The sequence below is a fragment of the Dermacentor albipictus genome, chromosome 9 (assembly GCF_038994185.2).
Source record: "Dermacentor albipictus isolate Rhodes 1998 colony chromosome 9, USDA_Dalb.pri_finalv2, whole genome shotgun sequence".
NCBI classification, from domain to species: Eukaryota; Metazoa; Arthropoda; class Arachnida; order Ixodida; family Ixodidae; genus Dermacentor; species Dermacentor albipictus.
The window spans coordinates 123,969,742-123,996,304 of NC_091829.1; the positions used below are offsets into that span (position 1 = coordinate 123,969,742).

Genomic DNA, 26,563 nt, shown 5'->3' on the forward strand with positions numbered 1-26,563 from the left:
GTTGTGCTTAAAGGAGAGACTACATATGTCGCAACCGAAAGGCCTGTCGTTACCGCGTGATTTGAGATGAAAGTTAAGTTCCGTTGTGTTTTTGAATGGTTTAGTGCATATTTGGCAGATAGGGGGTTTGACGCCGGTGTGAATTCGTTGATGCCTACGGCAATTCGACTTGTCCGCGAACGATTTCTGACATAATTCACATTTGTATGGTTTCTCGCCGGCATGCGTGCGGTAATGTCCAGGTTGACTATGAGCCCCGCTTATAAATTTGCCAGACGTTTCACATTTGTGGTTCAACTTCTTCACAGATGATTGATCACACGCTCTGACACCGCCGTACTCTTGCTGTTCCATTCCTCCTGTTGCAGTAGCATTCCTGCAAGCACACGAACACAGCAGCTCAATATGGCCGACTCATGTTATGAAATAACAAAAGCACCTTTTGCCAATTTAGGGGTTGACAAACTTAATCGGGTATTAATGATAAGGAGGCTCACTCAATTCGAGCGCCAAGTTCCTTCATTGATATTTTGCGCTCGATTTGTACTGTATAATTGCAGAAATTGAGCCTGAACTTGACAATTAAAACCAATCTTTGTTCGTGGTGCAAGCAACACAGAAGCCTTCCATTATTTAATGCATCACTTATCGCCTACATGAAACTGGTGCAGGCGAGCAGAAATGTTTGTCAGTGACGGTTAGTTAAAAAGCTAACCGTCCTAAGTATTAAAAAATACATCTCCGTCTTCAACACGCTCACAAGGAGCCATCATCATCATCATCAGCCTGGTTACGCCCACTGCAGGGCAAAGGCCTCTCCCATACTTCTCCAACAACCCCGGTCATGTACTAATTGTCGCCATGCTGTCCCTGCAAACTTCTTAATCTCATCCGCCCACCTAACTTTCTGCCGCCCCCTGCTACGCTTCCCTTTCCTTGGGATCCAGTCCGTAACCCTTAATGACCATCGGTTATCCTCCCTCCTCATTACATGTCCTGCCCATGCCCATTTCTTTTTCTTGATTTCAACTAAGATGTCATTAACTCGTGTTTGTTCCCTCACCCACTCTGCTCTTTTCTTATCCCTTAACGTTACACCTATCATTCTTCTTTCCATAGCTCGTTGCGTCGTCCTCAATTTGAGTAGAACCCTTTTCGTGAGCCTCCAGGTTACTGCCCCGTAGGTGAGTACTGGTAAGACGCAGCTATTATACACTTTCCTCTTGAGTGATATTTACAACCTGCTGTTCATTTATTTATTTATTTATTTATTTATTTATTTATTTATTTAGAAATACTGTCAACCCTCAGTTGAGGGTCATAACAGGGAGGGATGTTACATATACGTTCATACAAAACAGCCAGATACAAAAGAAATATGCACATACACTACAGTGTCCTACGGATACAATACAAGATACTATATACAGACTGTAAGGCATGTATTCAAATGTTCAACCAGCTGCCGCACGCACACAAACAGAAAAAAGGAAAAGGAGAAAAAAGAAAAGAAAAACACTTTACAATATCCACATGGTACAGTTTTAGTAAAGAACATTGATTGCATTTGTAAACAATGCAGTATCAGAACTGCGAACAATTTCTGCAGGCAGCTTGTTCCACAGCTCTATTGAATCTGGGAAGAACGAACAACGAAAGGCATTGGTTCGGGACAAGTACGGTTTAATAGCTTCACTATGACTTAAGCGGGAGCTCAGTCTGCCTGGAGGTTTTAAATACAACTCTTTATTAATTTTTAGTTCACCATGAATTATTTGAAATAACGTTTTTACTCTCTGCTTCTTGCACCGATCTTCCAACAGTTCAAGACCGCAAGACTTTAACATCGCCGAAACAGAGTCTGTCCTATATTTCGAGCAAATAAAGCGCGCCGCCCGGCGTTGCACCTTCTCTATTTTGGCCCACATTACCTTTTGATGGGGCGCCCATGCTACTAACGCATATTCTAGGGATGGTCGTATAAGAGATCTGTAAGCCAGCAGTTTAACATCTTTTGTTGCCCTCCCCAGTTTTGCTCTTAAAAAACCCAATTTCTTCTGTGCCGCAGAGCACACTCTTTCTACTTGATTGTGCCATTTTAAATCATGCGAAATAGAGACACCAAGATATTTGAAACAAGGAACATTAACTAGATTGTAGCCTAGAATATCGTACTGAAAAGTAAATATATTCTTTTTTGCAGTGATATGCGTGTATGTCGTCTTATCAAAATTGATTCGCATTTCCCACTTGTCACACCAACTCCCAAACGCCTGAAGGTTTCGGTTGAGCTTCATCTGATCCTCTAAACAAGATACCGGCGCAAAAATCAAGCAGTCATCTGCAAAGAGTTTTATCTTAGCAGAACTATCTAAAGCGGTTGCTACATCATTGATGTAAAGCAGAAAAAGTGTTGGCCCTAACACGGACCCCTGTGGTACTCCTGAATATACATCTACAAAACCAGACTCGGAACCATCAACGCGAACTGCCTGCTTGCGGTTAGTTAAATAATTTTCAATCCATTTTAGAACGTCGCCATTTATACCTGCTTTGTACAGTTTAAAAAGTAATTTACGATGGGGAACCTTATCAAAGGCTTTGGCAAAATCAACGCATATAACATCCATTTGTTCACGGTTGTCCATAGCTTTGTAAAAATCGTGTAATGTCTCAATGAGCTGTGTCACTGTGGAAAGTCCCCGTCGGAACCCATGCTGGCATGCACAAAGGAGGCCATTTGATTCCAGGAAGGTAATTATATGTTTCGCTATGACGTGTTCCATAACCTTGCAGCAAACTGACGTAAGGGATACAGGACGGTAGTTATTCATTAGAGTACGATTGCCACTTTTAAATATGGGGATAACTACTGCACAACGCCAGTCCTGTGGCACGGAATGGGTGCTTAGTGATTTCTGAAAAATAATTACCAAATAAAATGATATCCACTCAGCATACCTTTTCAAAAAGCCAGTAGGTATTCCGTCTGGCCCAGAAGCCTTCTTGTCATCTAACTGTAGCAACTGCTGGAATACGCCCCTGAGTAAAGTTGATAGCATCCATGGAACTTTCGCTGAAAGATTCCCCATCATCTACTGGAAATGGTCGATCACTGCGCGTAAATACTGATTGGAAATATTTATTTAATCCATCAGCGATAACACCTTTTTCTTCTACTATACGATTTCCTACCGTCATTTGCTTTATTTTTTCGTTTCTGCGGTCTAAATAACGCCAGAATTTTTCTGGGGAAGTCTTAAGAAAATCACTTAGAATGCGATTAAAAAATGTTTGCTTCGAACTGAGTAGCAAAGCCTTTATTCTCTGACGTACTACGTGTATTTCCCTAGGATCTGCTTTTCCTTTGCGCAGCCTTTTTAATTTCCGTTTCGCGTGAACAATATCCCTAGTTATCCATGGGTTACTCCGCTTCGTTTTCTTGAGTCGGGTCGGAACAAACTTATCTATGCAGAGTTTAATAATAGCTTGAAAGCGCTGCCACAAATCTTCAACTGTTTCGATCTCGGAGACATTTTCAAATTCGTTGAAACACTTTTCTAAATAATCTAGAATAGATGTATCATCGGCCTTAGCATAGTCTTTGATTTCAACACGTACAGTAGGTTTTGTAGGTGGTGGTGTAGAAGTAAGCACATTCAGCAAAATGATTTTGTGATCGGATATACCATCGGTGACTGCCATTTCATAATCGCCTACTTTATGGGAAAGGAACACCAAGTCAAGCAATGACTGCGATTGGGACGTTATACGTGTGTTTTCCTTCACTATTTGCCTTAAGTTATGAAAAAATGTGATATCCAATAATTTTTCGGCACTATAAATTTCTTTATTTCCAGGCGAAATAAGTTCCCAATCGATATTTGGCAAGTTAAAATCACCAGTCATTATTAGCCTGGTGTTCCTGTTTACATGTGAGCAAAGAAACGTATTTAGCATATCTAGAAAATCGGGTGAAGTAGTTGGCGGCCTATAGACGACTCTTATGAGATACGACATGCCAGAAAACATGATTTTACACCACACCGATTCCGACATGTCACACATAACCGTACAGGCTGTAAGCGATGATTTAGCAATAATGGCCACACCACCACCACGAGAGTCCCGATCCCACCTGAACATTGTGTAGCCAGGTGGGATAATACAGTCGCAAGAAATAGCACTGTTGAGCCATGTTTCTGTAATGCAAACGACGTGCGGTCGCTCAGATAGCAACAGACATTCTAATTCAGTAACCTTGTTAAGAATACTGCGAGCATTGAACGAAACGATTCTGAGCTATGCTGTATTTGAACTGCAGGAAGGCATGCCCTCCTTGCCATTGCAAGCTTCCCCTGACACGTTGCGATTGCTATGGCGGCCCTTATCACGGCGTTCTTGGCAAAGAACACGCTCGTTGCGACTGTGATCCCAGGCATATAGACGGTCATCAATCTTAAGCTTATCATGAACCAGAGACACCTTTTGCTTGCTGTCCCTTTCTACAATAGCAGATTTCCATAGTTTCTTCCTAACGTCTGCAGTTTCTTTTGCGTAATCATTGCTGACGTGAACAGATTTTCCGTTAAGTTTCTTGCAATTCTTTAGAATACTGTCCTTTTCCCTGCTGTCATAGAATTTCATTATGATAGGTCTCTGTTTTTCTGGCTTCTTCCTTCCAATACGGTGAATTCTTTCTATTGTGGTGACATGGACACCTAGTTCTTTTTTAAAAATGTTATCTACAACAGCTGCCCTGAGATCTGACTCTGTTTCGTTCGCCTTTTCCGGGACACCAAACACTAAAAGGTTGTTACGCCGCCCACGGTTTTCAAACTCAACTAATTTTTTGGCCTGTTGCCTGACAGTATCCTCGAGCTTATCTATTGTTGTGGTCATCTCCTGGATTACCACAAGGTAATCTGACAGCTTTTCTGTCCTTGCTGAGAGAACACCAATTTGTTCTTGAATTGAATTAAGTTTGCGGTCGGTTTCTGCCTGGTTGTCTAGAATGGCCTTCAAATATTTTTCCGTCAGGGGCCCTGGATTCTCCTCGATATCCCCCGATGTCAACAACAACAGCATCACTGACCAGCAGTCAACCAAAATGGCGCGACATCTGCGAGGGCACGGCAGAACTACGAGAAATCTATCGTCACTGCGATAGGAAATAGAATCAGGCCATGAACCAACCTGCAAAACGAGCAGTAGCTTTTCAGCCGTGCTGTCCCTCAGGCGTGTGCCGTGCCCTCTGAGGCCGTGGGTGTCGAGGTGCTGCCTTTGTAGAAGTTCCGCCGATGACGTAATTCTCGAAAGAAGCTTGTCGACGAATCGGAAATCCGTGATGTCCCCCATGCGGCCAAGTAGGAATGACGGGCCACGCGGCTTGCATGTTGTCGCATCCGATAGCATGTCGTTGTCGAGATGATACGGCAGGCAGGATGGCAATCCATCCCAAGTGATCGCTGTACCCGAAAACCACGACGTGACCTGCAAAACGAGCAGTAGCTTTTCAGCCGTGCTGTCCCTCAGGCGTGTGCCGTGCCCTCTGAGGCCGTGGGTGTCGAGGTGCTGCCTTTGTAGAAGTTCCGCCGATGACGTAATTCTCGAAAGAAGCTTGTCGACGAATCGGAAATCCGTGATGTCCCCCATGCGGCCAAGTAGGAATGACGGGCCACGCGGCTTGCATGTTGTCGCATCCGATAGCATGTCGTTGTCGAGATGATACGGCAGGCAGGATGGCAATCCATCCCAAGTGATCGCTGTACCCGAAAACCACGACGTGACCTGCAAAACGAGCAGTAGCTTTTCAGCCATGCTGTCCCTCAGGCGTGTGCCGTGCCCTCTCTGATCTGAGAATGCCTGCCAAACGCACCCCAGCCCATTCTTATTCTTCTGATTATTTCTGTCTCATGATCCGGATCTGCCGTCACTACCTGCCCTAAGTAGATGTATTCCTTTACTACTTCCAGTGCCTCGCTGCCTATTGTAAATTGCTGTTCTCTTCCGAGACTGTTAAACATTACTTTAGTTTTCTGCAGATTAATTTTTAAACCCACCCTTCTGCTTTGACTCTCCAGGTCAGTGAGCATGCATTGCAATTGGTCCCCTGAGTTACTAAGCAAGGCAATATCATCAGCGAATCGCAAGTTACTAAGGTATTCTCCATTAACTTTTATCCCCAATTCTTCCTAATCCAGGTCTCTGAATACCTCCTGTAAACACGCGGTGAATAGCATTGGAGAGATCGTATCTCCCTGTCTGACGCCTTTCTTTATTGGGATTTTGTTGCTTTCTTTATGGAGGACGACGGTGGCTGTGGAGCCGCTATAGATATCTTTCAGTATTTTTACATACGGCTCGTCTACACCCTGATTGCGTAATGCCTCCATGACTGCTGAGGTTTCGACAGAATCAAACACTTTCTCGTAATCAATGAAAGCTATATAGAAGGGTTCGTTATATTCCGCACATTTCTCCATCACCTGATTGATAGGAGTATTCAGGGAAAAGACCTCAAACGTACCATCGGAAGTGAAACATTCATCATTAGAAAAGTCTTCTGCGTCATCTAAAATACATCTCCGTTTTATGGCGCAGCTTTTAATGGCCCGCTCCTGCGCCGAGCGTCGGCGGCGCAACCGAGCGAACGAGCACAGCGGCGAAAGACGAAAGACGCGAGCCGTGAACGACGGGGAGGTGTAGACCGACGAGATATGCCCCTGCAGTGGCGCACGCGCGGGAAGCCGGTTTCACGCGGACCCGCCCTACCGCGCCTGTCGTACTAGAATCTGGTCTCAACCAGGACGCTCGTTTCGTACTATCGTCGATTAGCGTCTTCTCTCGCGCTTGCTTGTTTGGTTTACTTTGTTTCGTTGTCTTTGCTTGCAATTGTTTTGCAGTCTGATTGTGTGCGCGACGCGAATTGTATAGTATGGTATGGAAGCCAAGCAGGACCAGCGATTGCACTGGATCATTCAACCAGTCATTTATGTCTCAAAATCTTCCCTCAGCATATATCGAAATAAGAACACGTATAAAGCTGCGCTTTAACATTGCATTATGGGCTATCGAACTCGTCGGAGAATTTTTTTAGGACCCTTTGGTATGCTAAGAAGAGTAAAAAAGTTCGGCAGCATGCTCCACTCTTCTAACACTTGAAATCGAAAGCCTGTTACACCCATGCTTTTGACTAATGTTGCACGATCGGACGCGTCATGCTTTTTGCAAGACATTGTGAGCCGCAGTATGAAGTAAACGTTTGGCTCTGTAGATCGACCTTCTCAAAGTCATATGCGAGAACCTAATGCAATACCTGAAGATCCTTTCGTTCTTGTTTTTATCGGCTCTCTTTCTTTCCTTCGTTCGTTCGTTCCTTGTTTCATTCTTTCCTTTGTTCATATTCGGCAATTACAGCGTTGCTTGCTTACATGGGTGTGAGCCATTCCTGGTAATATTTGTTCAGGGTTTGTGTTTTGCAGTTTTTCCCTTCGTTGTTATTTTTTTTTATTTCTTTGTTTCACGATTACTACCATTTAACTGCATCCATGGATAGGCCACTGCGCCATCGTTTTCATTAAAGTTCTTTCTCGCTGCCACTTTTTGCGGGCGTGAGCCATTGCAACGAGTCACGTGAGGCTTTCGCCTTAATTAATAATTAGAAATGGTACAAAGGCGAACTATTCGCGTGATTTCTGACAAGTATAGGTGGACTGACCCCCTGCCGGACATCGTACGTCTTAATTGAAATCCTGCATATCGAATACGACGGAAAACTTCCGGGTCCAAATTTTCCTGCAGTCTTTGTACGATGTCTTAAAATTCGATTCGAATTCTAAATGCCCAGTGGCCCTGCCGAAGGCATCGAGCTGCCGAGGCGCACATAATATATCCCCCAAAGTAGCCAGCAGAAATATGCCAAATACTTCAGTATTTTCATGGACAGATGGTTATATATGCTGCCGAAGAAGTCTCTCTTGTTTGCATCTTATCTTGTGGTTGGGCGAATAAGGACTACAATGCTCCTTGCAATCTTCGTTCATGCAATATAAATAACCTATATTTCACTTACTTTCGTTTCCGTGGCCAACTACATTTTTATCGACGAGTTAACGACCGCTGCAAGCGTTGAGTTAAGGCATTGCTGATACGACATATTTTCTTCGGTTTATGGATGAAAAGCAAACAGGCGATAAAGCCGAGATGTGCGCGCCGACTTTGAATGTCTTAGCTCCTTCCTATCGCACTTTTTAAATTGGTTGCTATATTTGCGGTAATATGCTATTTACTTGTATACTTGTACTTATTGTTGCGGTTCACGAGACCTTACACGTCGTTTCTAATCATTCCAGCTTGGCCGGTATCCAGACCGTATTATTTAATAAGTAAATTAGAACTATCAAACAATCAAATTTCGCTTGCATGAACTAGTTTATTTCGGGCATATGCATCCATCATAATTTGGGTTTAGGTATGCAAGTGGAAAAATATATCGCTAAATTTGAGAACAGTGGAAGCATACAATCTACAAAGTTAACTACTGGAAAAATATATCGCAGTTCTATTAGCTGCATCTCTTGGAGAATCCCAAGTGGACAACTTTCTTTGTATCTATTTGCAGTTCGCTTGAAATCTTAACAACGTGTGCGAGCATTGGCGATGATCTCCTCATAAAATAGAAAATTTTAAAGTGCTGTGTAATAGATACATTTTGTGCACCTTACATGCATTATTTGGTGCAGCATAGAAACGTAGCATAGTTTTCGTTTCAGAGATATAAAGGTGAAATTTTGTTTCTATAACTTCTCAATGCTTTCTTCAGCATAGGGCAACTTGAAAATGTAATTCCTTGTGTTATGACATAAAATGTTTTTAAATGCCACAAGCTTCAACACTCGTACAGCGTTGTCAAGCACATTCATTCCTCCCTTTCAATGTACTTAGGCAATAGATCCTGAGCTAAAGCTGCTTGTTTTCGCCGACACCAAATTGTCTGAGCGGCAGCTGATATTTGGCAGTTAGGTCATCAGACCTTCCACCCATCGTACGTGTGCGTCACTGCAAGCTTAATTCTTGGAGGAATTCAGGTATAAAAGAATTCTTACAAACATTGCTCACCTAGCGTCGTTTCCCGAAGTGTCCGGTGCTTTCTCTGCTCCAGTCCGGCTCGTACTGGCCACTGCGTAATCGCCGATGCTGCTGCTGCTGCTGTAGAATGGAAGTCTGAGACCTGTGCTTTCGGTTTCTGTCATGTTTGTATGCCCTGAAACCAGAGGTACTGATTGAGAAGCAAGAAGGATGGGAAGCAACGAGTGTTGTCTAGATCGTTGACGCTACACTAGCGCTTTTATTGGCTGCTCATTCTCAAAATTTTGCTCAATAAATGTGAAAGCTTTTCGGAAGATTATTGCTCTGGCTAAGGCAGTGGTAAATTAACCCGCAAGTTTTACCTTTGAAATTGGTAAGGCATAATCCAGCTTAAGAGAAATTAGTTAACCCCAAAAGGTGGTGAAACGTTCATTGAAGAGAAAATTGTCAGCCGCCTGGCTATGTAAAATTTGTACTTATCAGGTATGATGAAAAAAAAGAATGTTTCATCTAATGCAAAGCTCTCACTCCAAGAAACCCGAAAAGGTTGTCCTTTGTTAGATATGGAGCTGGTTCCTGCGATTACTTCGAGTTCCCCAGACCACATCGGATTTCAGCACAGCTAATTGAGGAATGCAGAAGCAGGAAAGCGCATTCCAGAGAAGCGGCCGAGCAGACAAGTTTAAGGCAACGAGTTTACATGCCAACAAGTTCGTGCGCCGCCGGGATTAGCAGGTGGGCATCCGACAGTGAAGCAGGTGCAGCCCTCCCCTTCTCTTTGTTCGAAGTGCATTGCCAGTCTGCGATGCAAGACCGAAGCAAGCCGCCAGGTGTGACACCACGACACGGGCGCCTACCATTGGCTGCAAGTGGCGTCATCGGAGTGGACTCTCCCATTGGTCAAACATGACGTGACTTGCAGTGCTCGAAGGGCTTATAAGAAGCCTTCCAGAGAGACCTGAGCATTCTGGGACATGCCCTGATTCCCTGATTCACCTCTCTCGAACTTCTTGCCGCGGGCCGCAGCGTCCGAGTTGCTGCGGGCCCGTAATGTCTGTACAACTGTTAATTGACGCTCACCTCCCTGTACAAAATGTAGAATAAATCCCTCCCAAGTTTGGGGTTTTCATCCCGACGTGCCGTCCCTCAACCCCTACATCTGGTTGGCAGCGGTAGGATCGCCTCCGAATGCATCAGCTGGTGGCAGCGCTACGGATGAACCTTCGTCGAGAGAGATCCTAAGGAACCGGAAAAAGCGAAGAAGAGAAAGCCTTCGTCGAAAGAGGTCCGAAGAGACTGGGAGTTGCGAAGAAGGAGCGAGCCTTCGACCCAGGGAGTCCGGAGGAACCGGCAACAGCGGACGAATGAACCGGATGGCAGGGTGCTGCAACCGTAAGTGAGCGCGTGGTTTTTTTCCTTATGATTCGCCAGACTCAAAGGTTGTGTGTTCAATTTTGATAGTTCTGGGAATCGGGAATTTGTTGCATTGTGTGTTTGCACAAATTAATTAAGGAAAACAGTTTTAACCACCTGTCGGGGCAGCTGCCATGGATCTTAGAAGGTTGACGAGGTTAGACTTGTTGTTGGTGTGCGACGATTTGGGAGTTGAGGCGGACGAACGGATGGAAACGCCAGCTATCATAAAGGCGATTAATGATAGTGGCAATGATGACAAAAGCATTGCGCTTGCTTGGGAGGTGATACAGGAGCCACGGGAGCGTGTGCGTCGTGTACGTTTGCGAGAGCGTCGTGAGCTTAGGAGTGAGCGTCAGCGTGAAGAACGCGAGAATGAACGGAAGCAGGAGCTTCAAGAACTTACTCTTAGGTGTGAGCGACACGGACGTGAGAATGAACGCGAACGTGAGCGAGAGGAAAAGTATGAGAGAGAGAAGGCAGCACTGATCAAAGAGATACAGTATTGTGATCAGTTATTGGCACAGAGACAACGGCTGTCTGAGAATTCTGTAGGTAGTACAGAGCGAAAGAATGAGGAAGCATCTAGCAGAGTTTCGCCAGAAGCCGACGAAAAGAGTAGTGCCTGTGAGATTAGCTGCAGATTCATAAGTGAAGGGAAAAGGCTAGCTGCTAACGATGCCTTAGTGGCAATAGAGGCCGTTAAAGGCCGCAAGGAGAGCGACGAGGTGCTGTGCCAACAGATGACTGTAGAGACAGCTAGGCCAGCTGCGAACAAATTGGCACAGTTACCGAGCGTGTGCGTCGCTGGTAAGGTTAGCGAGGTTGCTAGCGAGGAAAAGGGTACTGTTGACGCGACAGACGCGAGCACCCATGTAGAGCCAGATGTGCGTGCAGAAGTGAAGTGCGAGCTGAGCGATGCAGTTGAGAGTAGTTCTCGGGATGGCGAGCTCCGTAGTCCACGAGAGAACAACTGCATTGTTCAGGGATCGGTGCGGCTCTCCGCCAGTCTAGATGGCCTAGATAGGGATGATTCAGTTAATAATCATTCGGACTGTGCGCGTGAGACAGCGATCGATACCGACGGGCTGTGTGCCGATACACAGCGTGAGCTGGGCAATGTAGCAGAGGGCAGTTCGCAAGAGTGCGAGTTGTCTAACTCGAGTAAAGCCTGCTGCATTGTGCCAGAGTCGGTTGGGCTGTCCGCCAGTCGAGGCAGAGAGAGGGTTGATTTAAATGTAAATCACTCAGACTGTGCGGGTAAGAGACCGATCCGGGCCGACGAAATGTGTACCGGCCAGCACGAGGCACGAGAAGGCGACATGAAGGCGAGTGCAAAGAGAAAGCGCCGTAAAAAGAAGCGCACTAAAAACCGAAAGACGGTAATTAATGTAGCGCCGCCAAAAATGGCGAGAAACCCAAAAGGGCAGGGCGCGAGGAAGAAGGTGCGGTCGTCTAGGACGATGTTGACGCATCGAAAACGTTCGAGCCACCGGTCAAAGGGGGACCGCGAAGAATGTTCTGCGCGGACGCGGACAAAGGGCACGGGGCAGTTAAGCTCCTCGTCGTTCCGTAGTTCTTCTTATAGCTCAGCGTGCAGTTCGAAGAAACGCAAGGTGGCAGGACGAGACCAGGTGGGGAGTAGCGACGCGGTCAATCGAGTTTGTGTTGAAAGCGGGGCGCGAGGACGCAAATTGGCAGGAGACTGTAACGTCTTGGGGGAGCTGATAGTTAGTCAGCCCTTTTGTTGTCTCTCGGCAGCCAGAGTAGCTTTCAAGCCGCGGCCACCGCGAGGACGGCTCAGAGTATGAGTCAGACATAAGCGTTTGGAAAGGGAGGCCAAGAGCCCTTCCGTAGTAATGAAGTGTTTGCTTTTTATTTTTGAGCATCGGAAAATTTCGCGATTTGAGACTAGAGTTTCTTTCAATATGTAAACGTATGAGCTTTGTTTGTGTTTTCGTTTGAGAAGCTCCGAGATTTGAAAGATGCGTTTTAAGTAAACATGTAGTCTCGCGAGATGCTCATTAATAAGTAGATAGGCTTTTTTTTTGTGTGTGTGTGAGTAACCTGAGGGTCAAGGTTATTGTTGAGAGGCCTATCGTAAAGCGCGTGTGTTATTTAACCTTCTTTCTTTTTAAGCGTTTTTGAATTTTGTAAGGTTAAGCGCGTAGATTTGAGTGAGTGCATGATTTGCACGGAGAAGCGTTCTTAGTTCCATTAGCGCGTGTCCTGTGTGGACGGAAGGAAGCAGACTTTATGACTGGGTTGCTAGTGTGTGTGTGAGGGCAGCCGTGTATTCTGACTTCTTTAGTGAACGTGCGTGGAAAGAGTTAGTAGAAGACGCATCATTTTAAGAGTTCTGCGGAGTGTGTAAGTCCCGCGAGTTTAATTGTTCGTTTACGTCACGTGTCCTGTAGGACTTTCAGGGAAGAAACGTGAGTAAGCGTAAATGAAGAGTTTGCCTACAACGCAAGTACGCGTTCTGTTTAGTGACCACAAGGCTAGTGCGCTTGTGATTACGTACTTGTGAGGTTGACCAGATTATTCAGTGGCGCCAATACGTGCGATAAGTACGCCACTGCGATAGATTGGAAACATGCTGTTCGTGTAGTTAGGCCACTTAAGTTATGTTCGGCTGTTTTCATTTGTTGTTTGCATCGTCAACGACCCTTTTGTTTTGCAACAACAATAGTACTCTGGTCTTGTCGGCAATCGAGGAGAAATGGATAGCTGTTTGGAAGGGTGGTTACAACTGTTTTGTCGAAATTGGGGAACTAAAAGATCAGGGTTCATTTTGACTCAGTAATAGCCTGGCGAGTCAGGGGTGAAGAGCCTGCGCTTACACGTGGGGCAGCGCTGTGTTATTTGGTTTGTTTGACGTATGTTCTCCAGGGCCCAGGATCCCGAGGGTTGTCAAACGTGGCTCGACTCCAGTACCCTGCAGCTTCTTTCAGCGTTCCTCCTGGCCAGCGAATTGATTTCACCGGCCATTCAGAACAACCGGGGCGAGGACGAGCTGTTAGATATGGAGCTGGTTCCTGCGATTACTTCGAGTTCCCCAGACCACATCGGATTGCAGCACAGCTAATTGAGGAATGCAGAAGCAGGAAAGCGCATTCCAGAGAAGCGGCCGAGCAGACAAGTTTAAGGCAACGAGTTTACATGCCAACAAGTTCGTGCGCCGCCGGGATTAGCAGGTGGGCATCCGACAGTGAAGCAGGTGCAGCCCTCCCCTTCTCTTTGTTCGAAGTGCATTGGCAGTCTGCGATGCAAGACCGAAGCAAGCCGCCAGGTGTGACACCACGACACGGGCGCCTACCATTGGCTGCAAGTGGCGTCATCGGAGTGGACTCTCCCATTGGTCAAACATGACGTGACTTGCAGTGCTCGAAGGGCTTATAAGAAGCCTTCCAGAGAGACCTGAGCATTCTGGGACATGCCCTGATTCCCTGATTCACCTCTCTCGAACTTCTTGCCGCGGGCCGCAGCGTCCGAGTTGCTGCGGGCCCGTAATGTCTGTACAACTGTTAATTGACGCTCACCTCCCTGTACAAAATGTAGAATAAATTCCCCCCAAGTTTTGGGTTTTCATCCGCGACGTCCGTCCCCCAACCCCTACACCTTGTACATTCCTGCCGATGCCTCAGTTTCAGATGCCTATGGTCACGTCAAGGATGGATCCACGATTGCGTGCAGATTTGTAAAGTGCTTTTCTAGAAAAGAAAACATCGTGGAATTACTATGCACCGTGAGAACAAAGGTGATGCGAAGCATTTTCTATTGCTATGGAGCATTTTTTTGGGGTTCCGCGGAGTCTCACGAAAAGGACCAGCGTATTCGAGTAAATCAAGTAGTTGAGTGCGTGACGATGGCAGCACGATTACTGCGTGGAATACGATCGTATGACGACAACAGCAAGACTACCTCAGCCGTCTGACGCGAATTTATAGCTGCCATTGATTGGGTTCAGCAGAGGGGCTGAACAGATATCATCGAGAGAGACCGATATGGCGATGTAATCTGCGTTAGGAATCAGCCTTATACAACAGTATAAAGGGCGTTTTATGTATATATCACACCATTAATATGGAAAAGATGACGCCACTTGTATAAGAAAAGTTTAATTTTCGAATCTGTTCAACCTTGCCCGATCATAAAGTCGTTACAAGGTCGCACAGGTTTTACGAAGCACACACCATACGTTTCACAGATATGGGTGCCTCTAGAACGATAGCAGCACGCCTACGATCACGGTCTGAATTCTTTTACATCGTGGACAATTGGGGAACCGGCCTTTTTGCTCGATGGAAGATGTGCGAGTCAGTCATCGGTGACGTACTGATTGTCCTTTTATTGAAACAGCCCCAGACAAATACCTACCTACCATAGTTCGTTGATATAAGTAAGGCAACATCGCACTTATGAAGAAGTTTTGGTTTTGTTGGAGTTCCGCAACTCAGTAATGCAACGGCGCCAAACAGGCGAAGACAAAAAACCTGCCAGGAATGACAAGTTCTGCCGGCGTTAAATGAAACGCGAAGGGCGGAGCGTGAGATAAGGGCATAGTGTGGCAGTTCAGTAATCGCGACTGAAAGGCGCAGACATAGTGTTTGATAGCAGTGCGGGAGGACACTCCCCCTATAGAGGGATAGTGTCGTTTATGTTCTGGTTGCCATATCTGATAGCGAGAAATGAAAAAAAATGAGAAAGCAAGAGCTAGAATACAAAAGTAGAGACCGCGTATGAGTGCACCTTGTAGCGATACTGTATGCGCAATAGCGGCGTCAGATGAAACACGAACAGCGGTTAGTGTGCTATAGTTTGCGCTGTCATCATTACCGCGGCGTCGTCTTTTGTCGCCTCCGAATAAAAGACAACCGGAAGAGGAAACAAAGCATCACAATATAGTGGGAGCATCATCGCTCATTGCGGTGAAACCGGATTTTCCCACCTGTAAATTATGATGACTGCATAGCGCGTACTTTACTTTCACTTATGCGCTCGGCTGTTCGCCTTTCATTTGACGTCCTTAGTACATACCCTGTCTTACGTCGTCTTCGTCCACGTCTGCTGTTCTTCGTTCCATCGAATCATTACGATTATTTTGCAGGATCCCTTTTTCGTGCAATCTATAGTAAGAACTGGACGCGCAGCCCAGTTCGATTCATCATGCAGTTACCCACTTCAGTAAACAGCCCCAAGAAGAAGCACTGCTACTAATCCAAGGTTTTAGGAGCCTTACCGCTGATTTCTCTTTTCACGACGAGGGTGTGATATCTTGTACAGTAAACCAAGAGCACCTGCTTCGCAGTTGGGACAAACACGTCTCAAATGGCCAGAAGGTGTCTTTGGGGCATGTTGCATTGTGCTTGTTTCGGCAACCCTCTCCGTTACATATACACACATTCTTTTCATACTTCTGTTAAATATGCATCAGGAATTACTGAAAGGTAATCTACGAGCCATCCTAGTGATTAGAAGATTAGAAGAATTTTGTGACTATGAAACCATGCAGAATCTTCAGCTCAGATTGCGCAGAACCATGTAGCTCCGAGCCAGCGTTGATGCTGTTTGAATGGGTCATGTGAGCTTGCAGACGTTACATTCATCAATCGCCTTCCAGGCGAGACGTGGTATAACAGCAGGTAAAACACCTTCTCAGACTTACCGAAGACGGTGGACGTGCTTTCAGCCAGTTGGTACTGCGTCTTCTCTTGGTGAACCATGGTGCTCTCGGAAATTCTAGAACGCAAGACAGATAGTCGCATGAACTGTAGGCATGATGTGGGTAACCGGGGTCGAAAAAAGATTGCAGCTGAAGCCAACGTTTCGGCAAGGGCATGCGACTTATGAGGTACACAGATATATGTAGACACGCCAGTGTAGACATTCAAACATCTCGTACACAGATATGTTGATCTGAGGCAATATATCGCAAGCTACGAGATCGATCTGAAAAAGTATTTTGCCAAGATGAATGGCGAAGCTACCACAGGTATAGCAAGGTATTAGACCATTAAACAAAGTAGAGCTCGTGGCATTGTAGACAGTGTAATGTCCGATAATAATTCGCTTATTAACCAAACACTTATGGTGGCATGTGCGCCAAGACACGCATAATAACCTAGCGACTACAATTACTTGTAGTTAGAACTATGGTTTTACGAGGAAAACCACTCAACTACAGGTGCTTGTCCAAAACCGAAGGTTCCCTGATGCCGCTCCTTTTTACACTTGATTTCCGAAGCACAGATCAGACCCCCTTCAGTACTTGGTGATAGGGAAACCAGTGCGTCCCGAGTTTGCTCGCCATCTCTTGGTCACAACCCCCCCCCCCCCTTTTCCGGACTCCACGGGACTTCCAAGAGTATGCCTCGGCCTCACATGTATCGTGAGACTTAGGACAGAATGGTGTTGGCGATGATGCGAGCAGGCCTGAAGAGTTTCTGTGGTGACGCTTGTGATAATAATGCCTAGAGGAAAATCTGGCGCTACCGTCTATGCCAGGTCGCTAACGGGCGTTGTGCCGCCTTTGAAATGCCGGGATATGGGTGTCCGAGGCGTCGTCTCGAACGTGGCATGGCCTGAAACATTGTCATCGCTTCATAGATAAAAATTTCTTCCGATGAAATGTTTGTAAAAGGTCTTCATTAACTACCATTTGTTCTTTCGATAAACTTTACCCATCTTCAGTACATAAGCATGCCCTCACAAACCGTTCCAATGCTAACGCAAATATTGTCTGTTCTCCAACTTCACCAGCCCACTGAGACTCGATGCGTTTCATATAATTGTACATCCCAGCACAAGTCACCTTTTCTTCAATAACATTTCGTTTGTGTAATTAAGAAGATACTGGTCTATACGTACTTTACTGCTCTTTTGTTACTTATGTCGTAAACAAATGAGCCCTTATTAAAGATGGAACGGTGCTTGTCTGACCCTCATTCGAGGTCTCCTGGCTCTGCGAGAACGATGCTCATCCGTAGTCACCACATCCCGCATTCCCATGCATCCAACGAAACGGCGCAGTGCAAGTTTTCGTCTAGTATAGTCAGAACCTCTATGGCTCCTGTATCTACACGCATCAAAGAGAACGCTCTTTGTTAAGCGCCTGCTGCGATTTTTGTTCGAGGTAAAAGAGTTGATTTACAGAAGTTGCAATTACGGGATGACTCGCCTACGCAGGCGCATTAAAATATAGACATATTCCGCGGGTGCGTGCGCAAAGGCGTACAGCATTATTTGCGGTGGCCGGAGCTTCAACTTATGGCATCTTGGCATGCAGCAAGCTGTTCAGAATGTAACAGTGGTCGTGCGGTATTGCACTGTCCTCGGGATCGGCCCACGTATGTTGAGTGCTCAACGCCTGCGTCATTGATCTCTCGCCAGAAACTGTCGAGGCACTTCTTAACCTGTTCCGCCTATCATCACAAACTCGTGCGAAAGACAGCGGCGCTGGCCATATAGCGATTGCTCATGGTGAGGACATGCACACCCATCTGGGAAACGGCGTAGCGTCATTTGTCAATGCGTCCCGACGGAGCTACCAAGGCCTGTTTTGCCGCTCTACGGCGTCCTAGTTTTTTCTCAGACGCCAAACTTGACGTGCTACGAAAGGTCCAACTCGTGAAGAAGATAACGTAGGAAATTGCTGCCTCCACCGCACCAAGTGAGAGCACATGATGCGGTAAAGGGTAGTGGTGAAAGTAAGCATTGCAATGCTTGTATTTGCCACTAAATATTGCCATTTGTAGTGACCCTGCACATCGACTAAGTATGAAAACTGGGTGTTACAAATATAACTCTTTATTGGGCGAAGTTCCGCCCATCAAACCATGTAGCTCTCATGCACAATGACAGCAGTCAGCAAAGTCGGCGATTGACGAAAACTGGATCTGCGAGGCAAGTGCATCCACTTTTATGCAGGAGATCCCAGCTAAATTTAGCGAGCGTATAAAAATATGCCTCTGCACTCTAATGCGACGCGACCAAATGCATGCTGCTGACAGTTGAATAGAGTAAGTCACACTATTTTTTATTCTGCTTAATTGGATGGTGGGGGGATAAACCTTTATTACAGAACAAGCACTTTATGATTACAGGCACTACGCCTTCCATGAGGGGATGTCGAGGGCTTGCCTCAATGCCGCCTCATGGGCGTGCTGGGTCGCCCAGGTTTGGTCGTTGAGGGCGGAGCTCCGCAGACCTTCACGCAACCTCGACGAGAGGCTCGTGGTGTTAATGTGCGTGTGTTGTTATGGGTACTCCCACAGCATACAGTGTATGTCTTTTATGCAGCCTGCTGCCCGTTTGAAATGTCTACGCTAAGCACTAGATGAAGATTGGTCGCCATTCTTGCGGTAATGTGGTTTTTACTTGTATACTTCTATTTATTCTTCTTGCGGTTGTTCACATGACTCATGCAACGTTATGGTTTGGTTCGAGTTATGAGGTTATTTTGTACGTCGTTTCTAATAATGCCAGCTGGCTCGGCATCGCCGCACCAGCCGAACGCTCTACACGACTGATGCAGTACCTGTTTCAGCCATCACAGCTTGCTCTCTGAAGGAGAAATTACTATGTAGAGGCATCATTGTTATACCGGGTAACAATTTCTTGTCTTTCTAAGTTGCTTTTTAAGGGAAATTTTCTAAATGTGAACTTACGTGCCACCATCTTCAAAATTGGCAGATGCTTCCTCCATGCCAGCGCGGCTTGTACTGGGCCGTACGTTATCAATGCTCCTGATGGACCCCAGAGGCTGGCAACTTCTGTTGCCATTGTCAGGGGCACCTGTATGGCATAAAAGTATAGCAAAGGTGTTCATTCACTGTAGTGAAAGGGCACTTCATGAGGAAGGAATATTTCATGCTTATGGTGCAAGGGAAGAAGCTTTTAGTGGTAGGGAAACTTCACTGCTGTGCGCGGTGCTTTTTCCGTGGCGGTGAGGAAGCCGAGAACAATCAAGATTGTGCAGTGTTGGATTCTTCATAAGCTTATCACGTTTTATTTCTAACCATGGGCAGAACACGACAGTGCTCGAAGCGAAAAACTACATGTCGGTTTCTTGTGCGTGAAAAGCTTGACCCAATATATTTGCTGTGTTATCAAGTAATAAACACACCAGATGCCTCACGAAGTCATTGCTTATTGTTCACCTATTATGAGCAGCAGACGACGACAATGAAAGATTGAGAGCACGCATTTCTACCGAGGGATTCAAAATTTTTGTCTGACGTATGCCCTTAATTTATTGACTGTCTATAACACAGGTGCGTCATCGAAATACGTACTCGCCTTTCAAGTAGTGGTTATCCAAAACCCCTTTAGTGACTCGTGTAGCTGGAGTGCATAGGCACTCGCTGTATGCACTGCAGGTTTACCAGCTCATTACGAGCACTAAAACGGCTGTCCTCGCCATTGTTTATGTGTATACCATCAATAGATTATCGGACCATAATGAAAAAGATTGCTCAAGGCGCACAGTAAGAGTCCTATCGCAGACAGCACATTAGCTTGGAAAGAAATGCGGAAGTGGTAATTCATGAGACAATGTCGCTAAACTATGCAACAAAAAGCCTAAAAGCACGTTAAAAGTGGGAACTGTATGGATAGCGCTGCAAGTTTTGTAGATAGGTACACATACTCCCTATAATGGTGCAGAAATTGCGTGAAACTGAAAGGAACGCTAGAAACCTAAAAGCCAGAAATTACGGAAGAATCCTCACGATGACCATCGACGCTACTGCAATTAGCATTAAAACTGCTGGGATGGAATGAATGAATGAATGAATGAATGAATGAATGAATGAATGAATGAATGAATGAATGAATGAATGAATGAATGAATGAATGAATGAATGAATGAATGAATGAATGCGTGTTGTTTAGTGGCGCAAGGGCCAGGTATGGCCAAAGAGCGCCAAGACAGTGTTAGTGATTTCGCAGTGGAATGATGAGTTCATGGGACGTGGCTGTAAAGGGGCCTAAAAAATAGTCGCTGCAAAGTGCGTAAAATCTACCTGCAGCAAGATTGTGGCGATAACTAATGATGAGTACTATGAGTTTTACACTGCATTGCGGAAGAATCATATTTTATACAGAACAAGGAAGATGCAAAAATTAGCTACAGCACAACTGCCTCACCAGAGCCCTTGAAACGCAAGGGCCCGGAGGCATGTGCTCTACAGTACAACTATCACAGTGGCATCCTCTGAAGAGGAATTGCCACGAATGTACGGGACTAATAACTTGTCGCGGCTAGCGAAGGATGAATCCCAACATAAAAACGCAACGCGTCTTTATTCGGCGAACGATGTCAGCGGACGGGCATACCAACGCTACGTTTGTCACAGTAGCGGGTGGTAGAAGGCGGCTTTTCTCAGCCAGGCAGCCTGTTTTTATAGCAACCGTCGGTGACGCAAACCTCGGGTGACATGGCAGTGGCGCAATACTTTATCGACCATGCAATCCACCGTGCAGCTGTGGTATGCTTGGCCAGATGATAAGATGGAAGGTGCGCAGAAATATGCGCAGAGTGTGTCGCCACACTTGTAAGACCACATCTCTCAGGAAACCTAGGACTGTCTGTATTAAAAACCGGTTCTGGACCGAGAGACATTGCAGGATGAAGAGCAATGTGCTGCCGGTATGCTAAGGAAAAATTTCTTTTTCTCACAGATTCGGCTTCTAGACACTCCAGGAGGACGTGGAGTACGGTCAGCCTTTGCCCGCATCTACCACAGGTTGGAGGCTCAATTCCAGTGAGTAGTAAACTATGGGTGCGAAATTATGTGTCCTATTCTGAGACGACAGAATAGCACATCTGTTCACCGCAATTTTGTAGTAGAGGGCCAGAATCCTAACTGTGGCTTTATCAGGTGGAGCTTGTTATTTGTTTCTGCGTCCCACATACATTGCCACTGGTCTCGTAGTTTCTTTCGTAAGAAAGGCGTCGGATCTGTGACAGGCACCTCAGCGGTAGGGTTAACAGCTTGAGATGCAGTTGACGTGGCCATCTCGTCCGCAAAACGTTACCCTCGATGCTCCTATGGCCAGGCACCCAGCATATAATGATATGCTGGTTAGATAGGTACGCTTTGTCCAAGACGGAATAGAGTTCATTAAGTACTGAATTTTTTTGTGTATACAGTGACATCAAGGCCTTCACGACGCTTAAGGTGTCTGCATATATCGCTGATTTCTTAACTTTCGATTTTCTTATATACTTCACAGCAGACAGTATTGTGCAGGCATCCACCGTAAAGATGCTTGTTTCCGGATGCAGTACATCGGATTCTGAGAAGGATGGGCCGACGGCAGCATAGGACACCCCAGCATTTGACTTCGAAGCGTCTGTGTACAACTCTGCGCAGAATGCTTCTACTGGAGTCCTAGGAAATGCATTTGGATTTCAATCTCTGGCGCGTGTTTTCTTAGTTCCGAAAAGGATAGGTCACATTCTATCACCTGCCACTCCATAGGTGGTAACAGCTTGGTTGGATGCATTAGGCGAAGGCTCGAGGAGAAGGACATGCACTTCATAACTAAGGTCCCTCATACAAAGCTGAAAGGAAAAGGCGAGAGACGTAAAACGGGGAAATTACGACAGAATCCTACTCAGGATGACCAGTGACGCTACTGCAATTAGCATTAAAACTGCAGGGAAACGTCCTATTTTTGAATGCACCTTTATTTCCAACGTGAAGGGGGGGGGGGGGGTGAGTTGGCTAAGAATGTTTACGGCACTACTACACCCACATGCCTCATTGTCTAGGCCTTCGCAGGCTACAGAAATCATTCAACGCGGATTGCCAACTACCGGAACTAATGATTTTGGTTTCATCTTCGACTTCGAATGAGCTACAGTGTGATCAGCCGGGTTACGCCCACTGCAGGGCAAAGGCCTCTTTCATACTTCCACTACCCCATCCCTGTACTAATTGTGGCCATGTTGTGCCTGCAAACTTCTTAATCTCATCCGCCCACCTAACTTTCTGCCGCCCCCTGCTACGCTTCTCTTACCTTGGAATGCAGTCCGTATCCCTTACTGACCATCGGTTATCTTCCCTCCTCATTGCATGTCGTACCCTTGCCCATTTCTTTTTATTGATTTTAACTAAGATTTCATTAACTTGCGTTTGTTCCCTCACCCAATCTGCTCTTTTCTTATTCCTTAACGTTACACCCATCATACTTCATAGGCGCATAGGGGCAATTTAAGGAACTTATTTTTATGGCATTCTCAACTTTTAGTTTTGCCGTTAAAGTCCCAACATTCGCCAGGACAGCGATAGAGGCTGTGCAGGTAGTGGCAAAAGGAATACTGCTTGACGCGTCCAGGGAAAGCTAATTAACTTTGAAAAAAATGAAATTCAGTTTGGAAGGCCGGTTTTTCAGCATGGCGTAGATTTTCTCGTTAACAAAACGTTACCATTTTGAAGCAGTGGCACACTTATTGGAAATCGTTGAGTGCAGTGATTTTTACTCTGTCAATACTAATAATGTTCATGTTTCAGAACCACATAGTCGGGATATTTGGTAAAAAATTATCGCAACAGAGCGCAAACAACAACCTAAAAATTTTGTTTCTCTTTGCGCTGTATTTTCATGAACCTTTTAAGGTTGCTTATGCTGCGGTTGTCGTTTCGCATGCTTGGTATGAAAGAGCGAAGAACTCGAATATAAACTGTTTTGGGTGCCCCAAATTGTGCACTGTAACTACTGCATTCGGCCGCAGCGGCATATGTCTGCTGCTCGTAACATGCTAATTATGAGCAATTCTCACACTCTGCCTAAAACATAAGTGCACCGTTATGATTCTCTGGTAAAGACATCTCAAACGCCACCACAATTGCACATCACAAATGGTATTAGCACCAAAGAATTTTTTTTGTAAACCAGCGTGATCGGTTTAAGGGAAACATTGTCCTGATGTTACCAGGTCAAACCCACAGATCCTGCTTGACAAATAAAATTTTAGACCAATGGTTAAGCGCTCATTCAATTTACGAGCGTATTAGTCACTGCATGGAATGTACAGTCTCGGCTTCTGCCCCCATACTCTTGGAGCGTGCTTTACCTGCCCACCGATGCAATAACAAATTGAATCATTCAAGGACTTCTACTGCATAGGTTATGTATGAATTTTGATATGTCCAGATAAGCACAAATTTCTTAGTAAGGACACTTATAAGCTGGCTCATGCGGAAACAGTCTTGGCCGCGCTAGTAAAGGGCATCTTTTTACGCAATAAATGCGCCTCTAGCACGGTAACCGTAGGGGTTGTCGGCCATGTTTGTGGTAAAGGCAAGTGACAATCGCCTACGTACCGTCGACATTGCAAGTCTCGTCGGTCATCGGTGTGTGCTCCGTGTTCCCCTGTTTGCGCAAGGCGTCGTCAGCAATCCTACGAATAATAAAGTATTCGTCAGACAGTTACTAGCTGTGACAAAAAATGAGGTGAAATCATGTTTAATGTGTAACCGGGACAACGAGCTACGGCACGCCATCGCCTGTGAGGACTGCAAGACTTGTACATCACTGAAATATTTTCTTCAATAAGTATACGTTTGCTTCACGTTCTGAAAAATCTTATCCTGCGCTTTAAGCAGCTGACTGCGCTGAACGTGGCACGTTGTTGTCGGGGTCTCAGGAGTACAAAAAGACGAGGTGACGTCACCGGGAGCAATGGTGCAAAGCAGGAAGGAGCGACTGCTGCGGAGCTCCGTGGCGAAGACGGGGAACGGCACCCTCCACCAATATGTTACGCGAACGAAGCATTAAAACTGGCGACTGTTTACGAAATATTGTTACACGGGATAATGCAGCGCTGCCCAGTTCTGCGGACAGCTCCAGAGCCAGAGAGCGTTCTTCCACCGCATTTCTCGTGTGATCGCGCCCACGCGCCTCGTTCAAACAATCAAATGTCACGCGCATGTAGTAATATTTTCGCACCGCCCTTGCGTCGACGCGTCTTGATCTAAAGACGGTTCCGATTTCAAAGCTCAAGTTGGCTGTCAAAAAGACCCGGTTTAGGTGGGAACAAATATACACATATTAAAGACTATTATATGGGTCGTGTCTAAGGGTAACAGTACTCAATGGAAAAATTGACAAGGGGTAAAACTCACGTTCTGTAGGCACCCAAAGTAGACGAAGCGCCCTGGGTACCGTCACGGCTTGTACTTGGTGTTCCTTCGCCCTTCATGCTTAAGTCAAGAGGCGTATTTTCGTTGCTGCTTTCTTCAGCCACGCCTGATGTTTCGATGTCCTATAACTGGCGTGTACTGTCGATAGCGCGTTATTGATTCGTCGCGCATGCGCAGCCAATGTCGAGAAAGAACGGAAACTGATAAAGCTTTTGTCAGTTCCGGGTTTCGATTAAAATAATACCCCACGGGTGGAAAAAAAGAACGAGAGGTTTGAGTGCGCCAGTAGCTTGTCGCGAGTGTGCAAAGTTTTGAAGCGTAGCAGGAGCGCCCCGATAAACCTTGCTGTCTTTGTGCAAAATGTGCCTTTATTGGATGATATCGCTACTTATTTTAATGGTCCTCTAAAAGTGAAGTGCACATTTTGCTGGTGATAGGTTGTTGCTCGTGTAAGCACTGCTGGAAGAGCAGGTGGTATAGAAGCTAAGTTATACCTAACTAGCTTATGATTACCAGATGCTTCATTTCTGCTGACTGCTGCGGCACTTTCTGACTCAGTTGAAATGAAGCCGGTAGTTCTTACCACCCGACGAGTGGCGCTTGCTTTTTTCTGTTGCCCACAAATGGCGGTGCTGTCTTCGCTCACCCCTAGCAATAGAAATCTACAACTTCTTCGCAATTAACGCGAATATTTGGTAACGAACGCTCATGCGCCGGGAATAGCCGTAACTCAGTCATATACAGCACACCGGCGACAGTTTTGTGTGATTGCTCTACAGCCGTAAATTGCGTTTCATGCCCAGTACTACGAGTGGCGCAGTCCATAAAGCAAATACGCTACATCCAACTCCCGCCTTCAAATGTTTCTTGTCACAAACTTTAACCTAAAATGAATAACAAGGAATCAAGTGTAAGCTCTTTATAACAGTTGCGAGTGTGGAGCCACAACAAACAAGGGGCCGCGAGCAGAAACAAGCGAAGTAAAGAGTCAAGTCAGTTTTCCCTGTGCTCTCGCCGTGAACGGATTCACGCTCATGTTCTCGCCATTGTTTGAATTAGGATTGGCACAGGTGCCATATACTCGTGCTTCCATTGCTTCGTGAAAATGATTGCGGTACAAAAGGTTCCGCAGCTGCAAACACGACTGAATGCTGAGGAGAAATGGTAGAAAGTTATTTCTTCTGTGGTTTATGAGCTTGTTCTACACCGTGCAGGCTTTCATCATCATCATCATCAGCCTGGCTATGCCCACTGCAGAGAAAAGGCCTCTCCCACAATTCTCCAACTACCCCGGTCTTGTGCTAATTGTGGCCATGTGGTCCCAGCAAACTTCTAGATCTCTTGCGCACACTTAACTTTCTGCCGCCTCCTGCTACGCTTCCCTTTTGTTGGAATCCCGTCCTTAACCCTCAATTACCATCGGTTATCTTCCCTGTCGTTACATACCCTGGCTATGCCTATTTCTCTTTTCTTTATTTCAACTAAGGTTTGTTCCTTCACCCCATCTGCTATCTTCTTATATCCCCCCCCCTTAACTTCACACCCATTATTCTTCTTTCGATACCTCGTTGCGTCGTCCTCAATTTAAGTAGAACCCTTTTCGTAAGCCTCCAGGTATCTGCCCCGTAGGTGAATACTGGTAAGACAAAGCTGTTATACACTTTTTTTCTCTTGAGGGGTAATGGCAACCTGGTGTTCATGATCTGAGAATGCCTGCCAAACGCAACCCAGCCACCATTCATTTCTTCTGATTGTTTCAGTCTTATGATCTGGATCCGCGGTCACCTACCTGGTATAAGTAGATGTATTCCCTTACTACTTCCAGTGCCTCGCTACCTATCGGAAACTTCTGTTTTCCTCCGAGACTGTTCAACATTACTTTATTATTCTGCAGAATAATTTTCAGA

The 26,563-nt window shown here is 45.8% G+C and overlaps 1 protein-coding gene across 2 annotated transcripts in view; it reads right to left on the reverse strand.

Moving 5' to 3' along the window:
• LOC135918866 (zinc finger and SCAN domain-containing protein 22-like) overlaps positions 1-24,823 on the reverse strand; it is a 39,183-nt gene extending 14,360 nt beyond the window's left edge. The window contains exons 1-6 of one of the 2 annotated variants that reach the window (XM_065452556.2): positions 24,639-24,823; positions 23,838-23,914; positions 19,173-19,299; positions 16,172-16,245; positions 9,121-9,265; positions 285-376 (exon numbers count right to left, since the gene is read on the reverse strand). In XM_065452556.2, the coding sequence (XP_065308628.2) occupies positions 285-376; positions 9,121-9,265; positions 16,172-16,245; positions 19,173-19,299; positions 23,838-23,914; positions 24,639-24,715 (592 nt within the window). In that variant the 5' untranslated portion in view covers positions 24,716-24,823. The remainder of the gene's footprint in view (positions 1-284; positions 377-9,120; positions 9,266-16,171; positions 16,246-19,172; positions 19,300-23,837; positions 23,915-24,638) is intronic. The other variant, XM_065452554.2, reaches the window with a different exon arrangement.
• Positions 24,824-26,563: the final 1,740 nt, after the last annotated feature.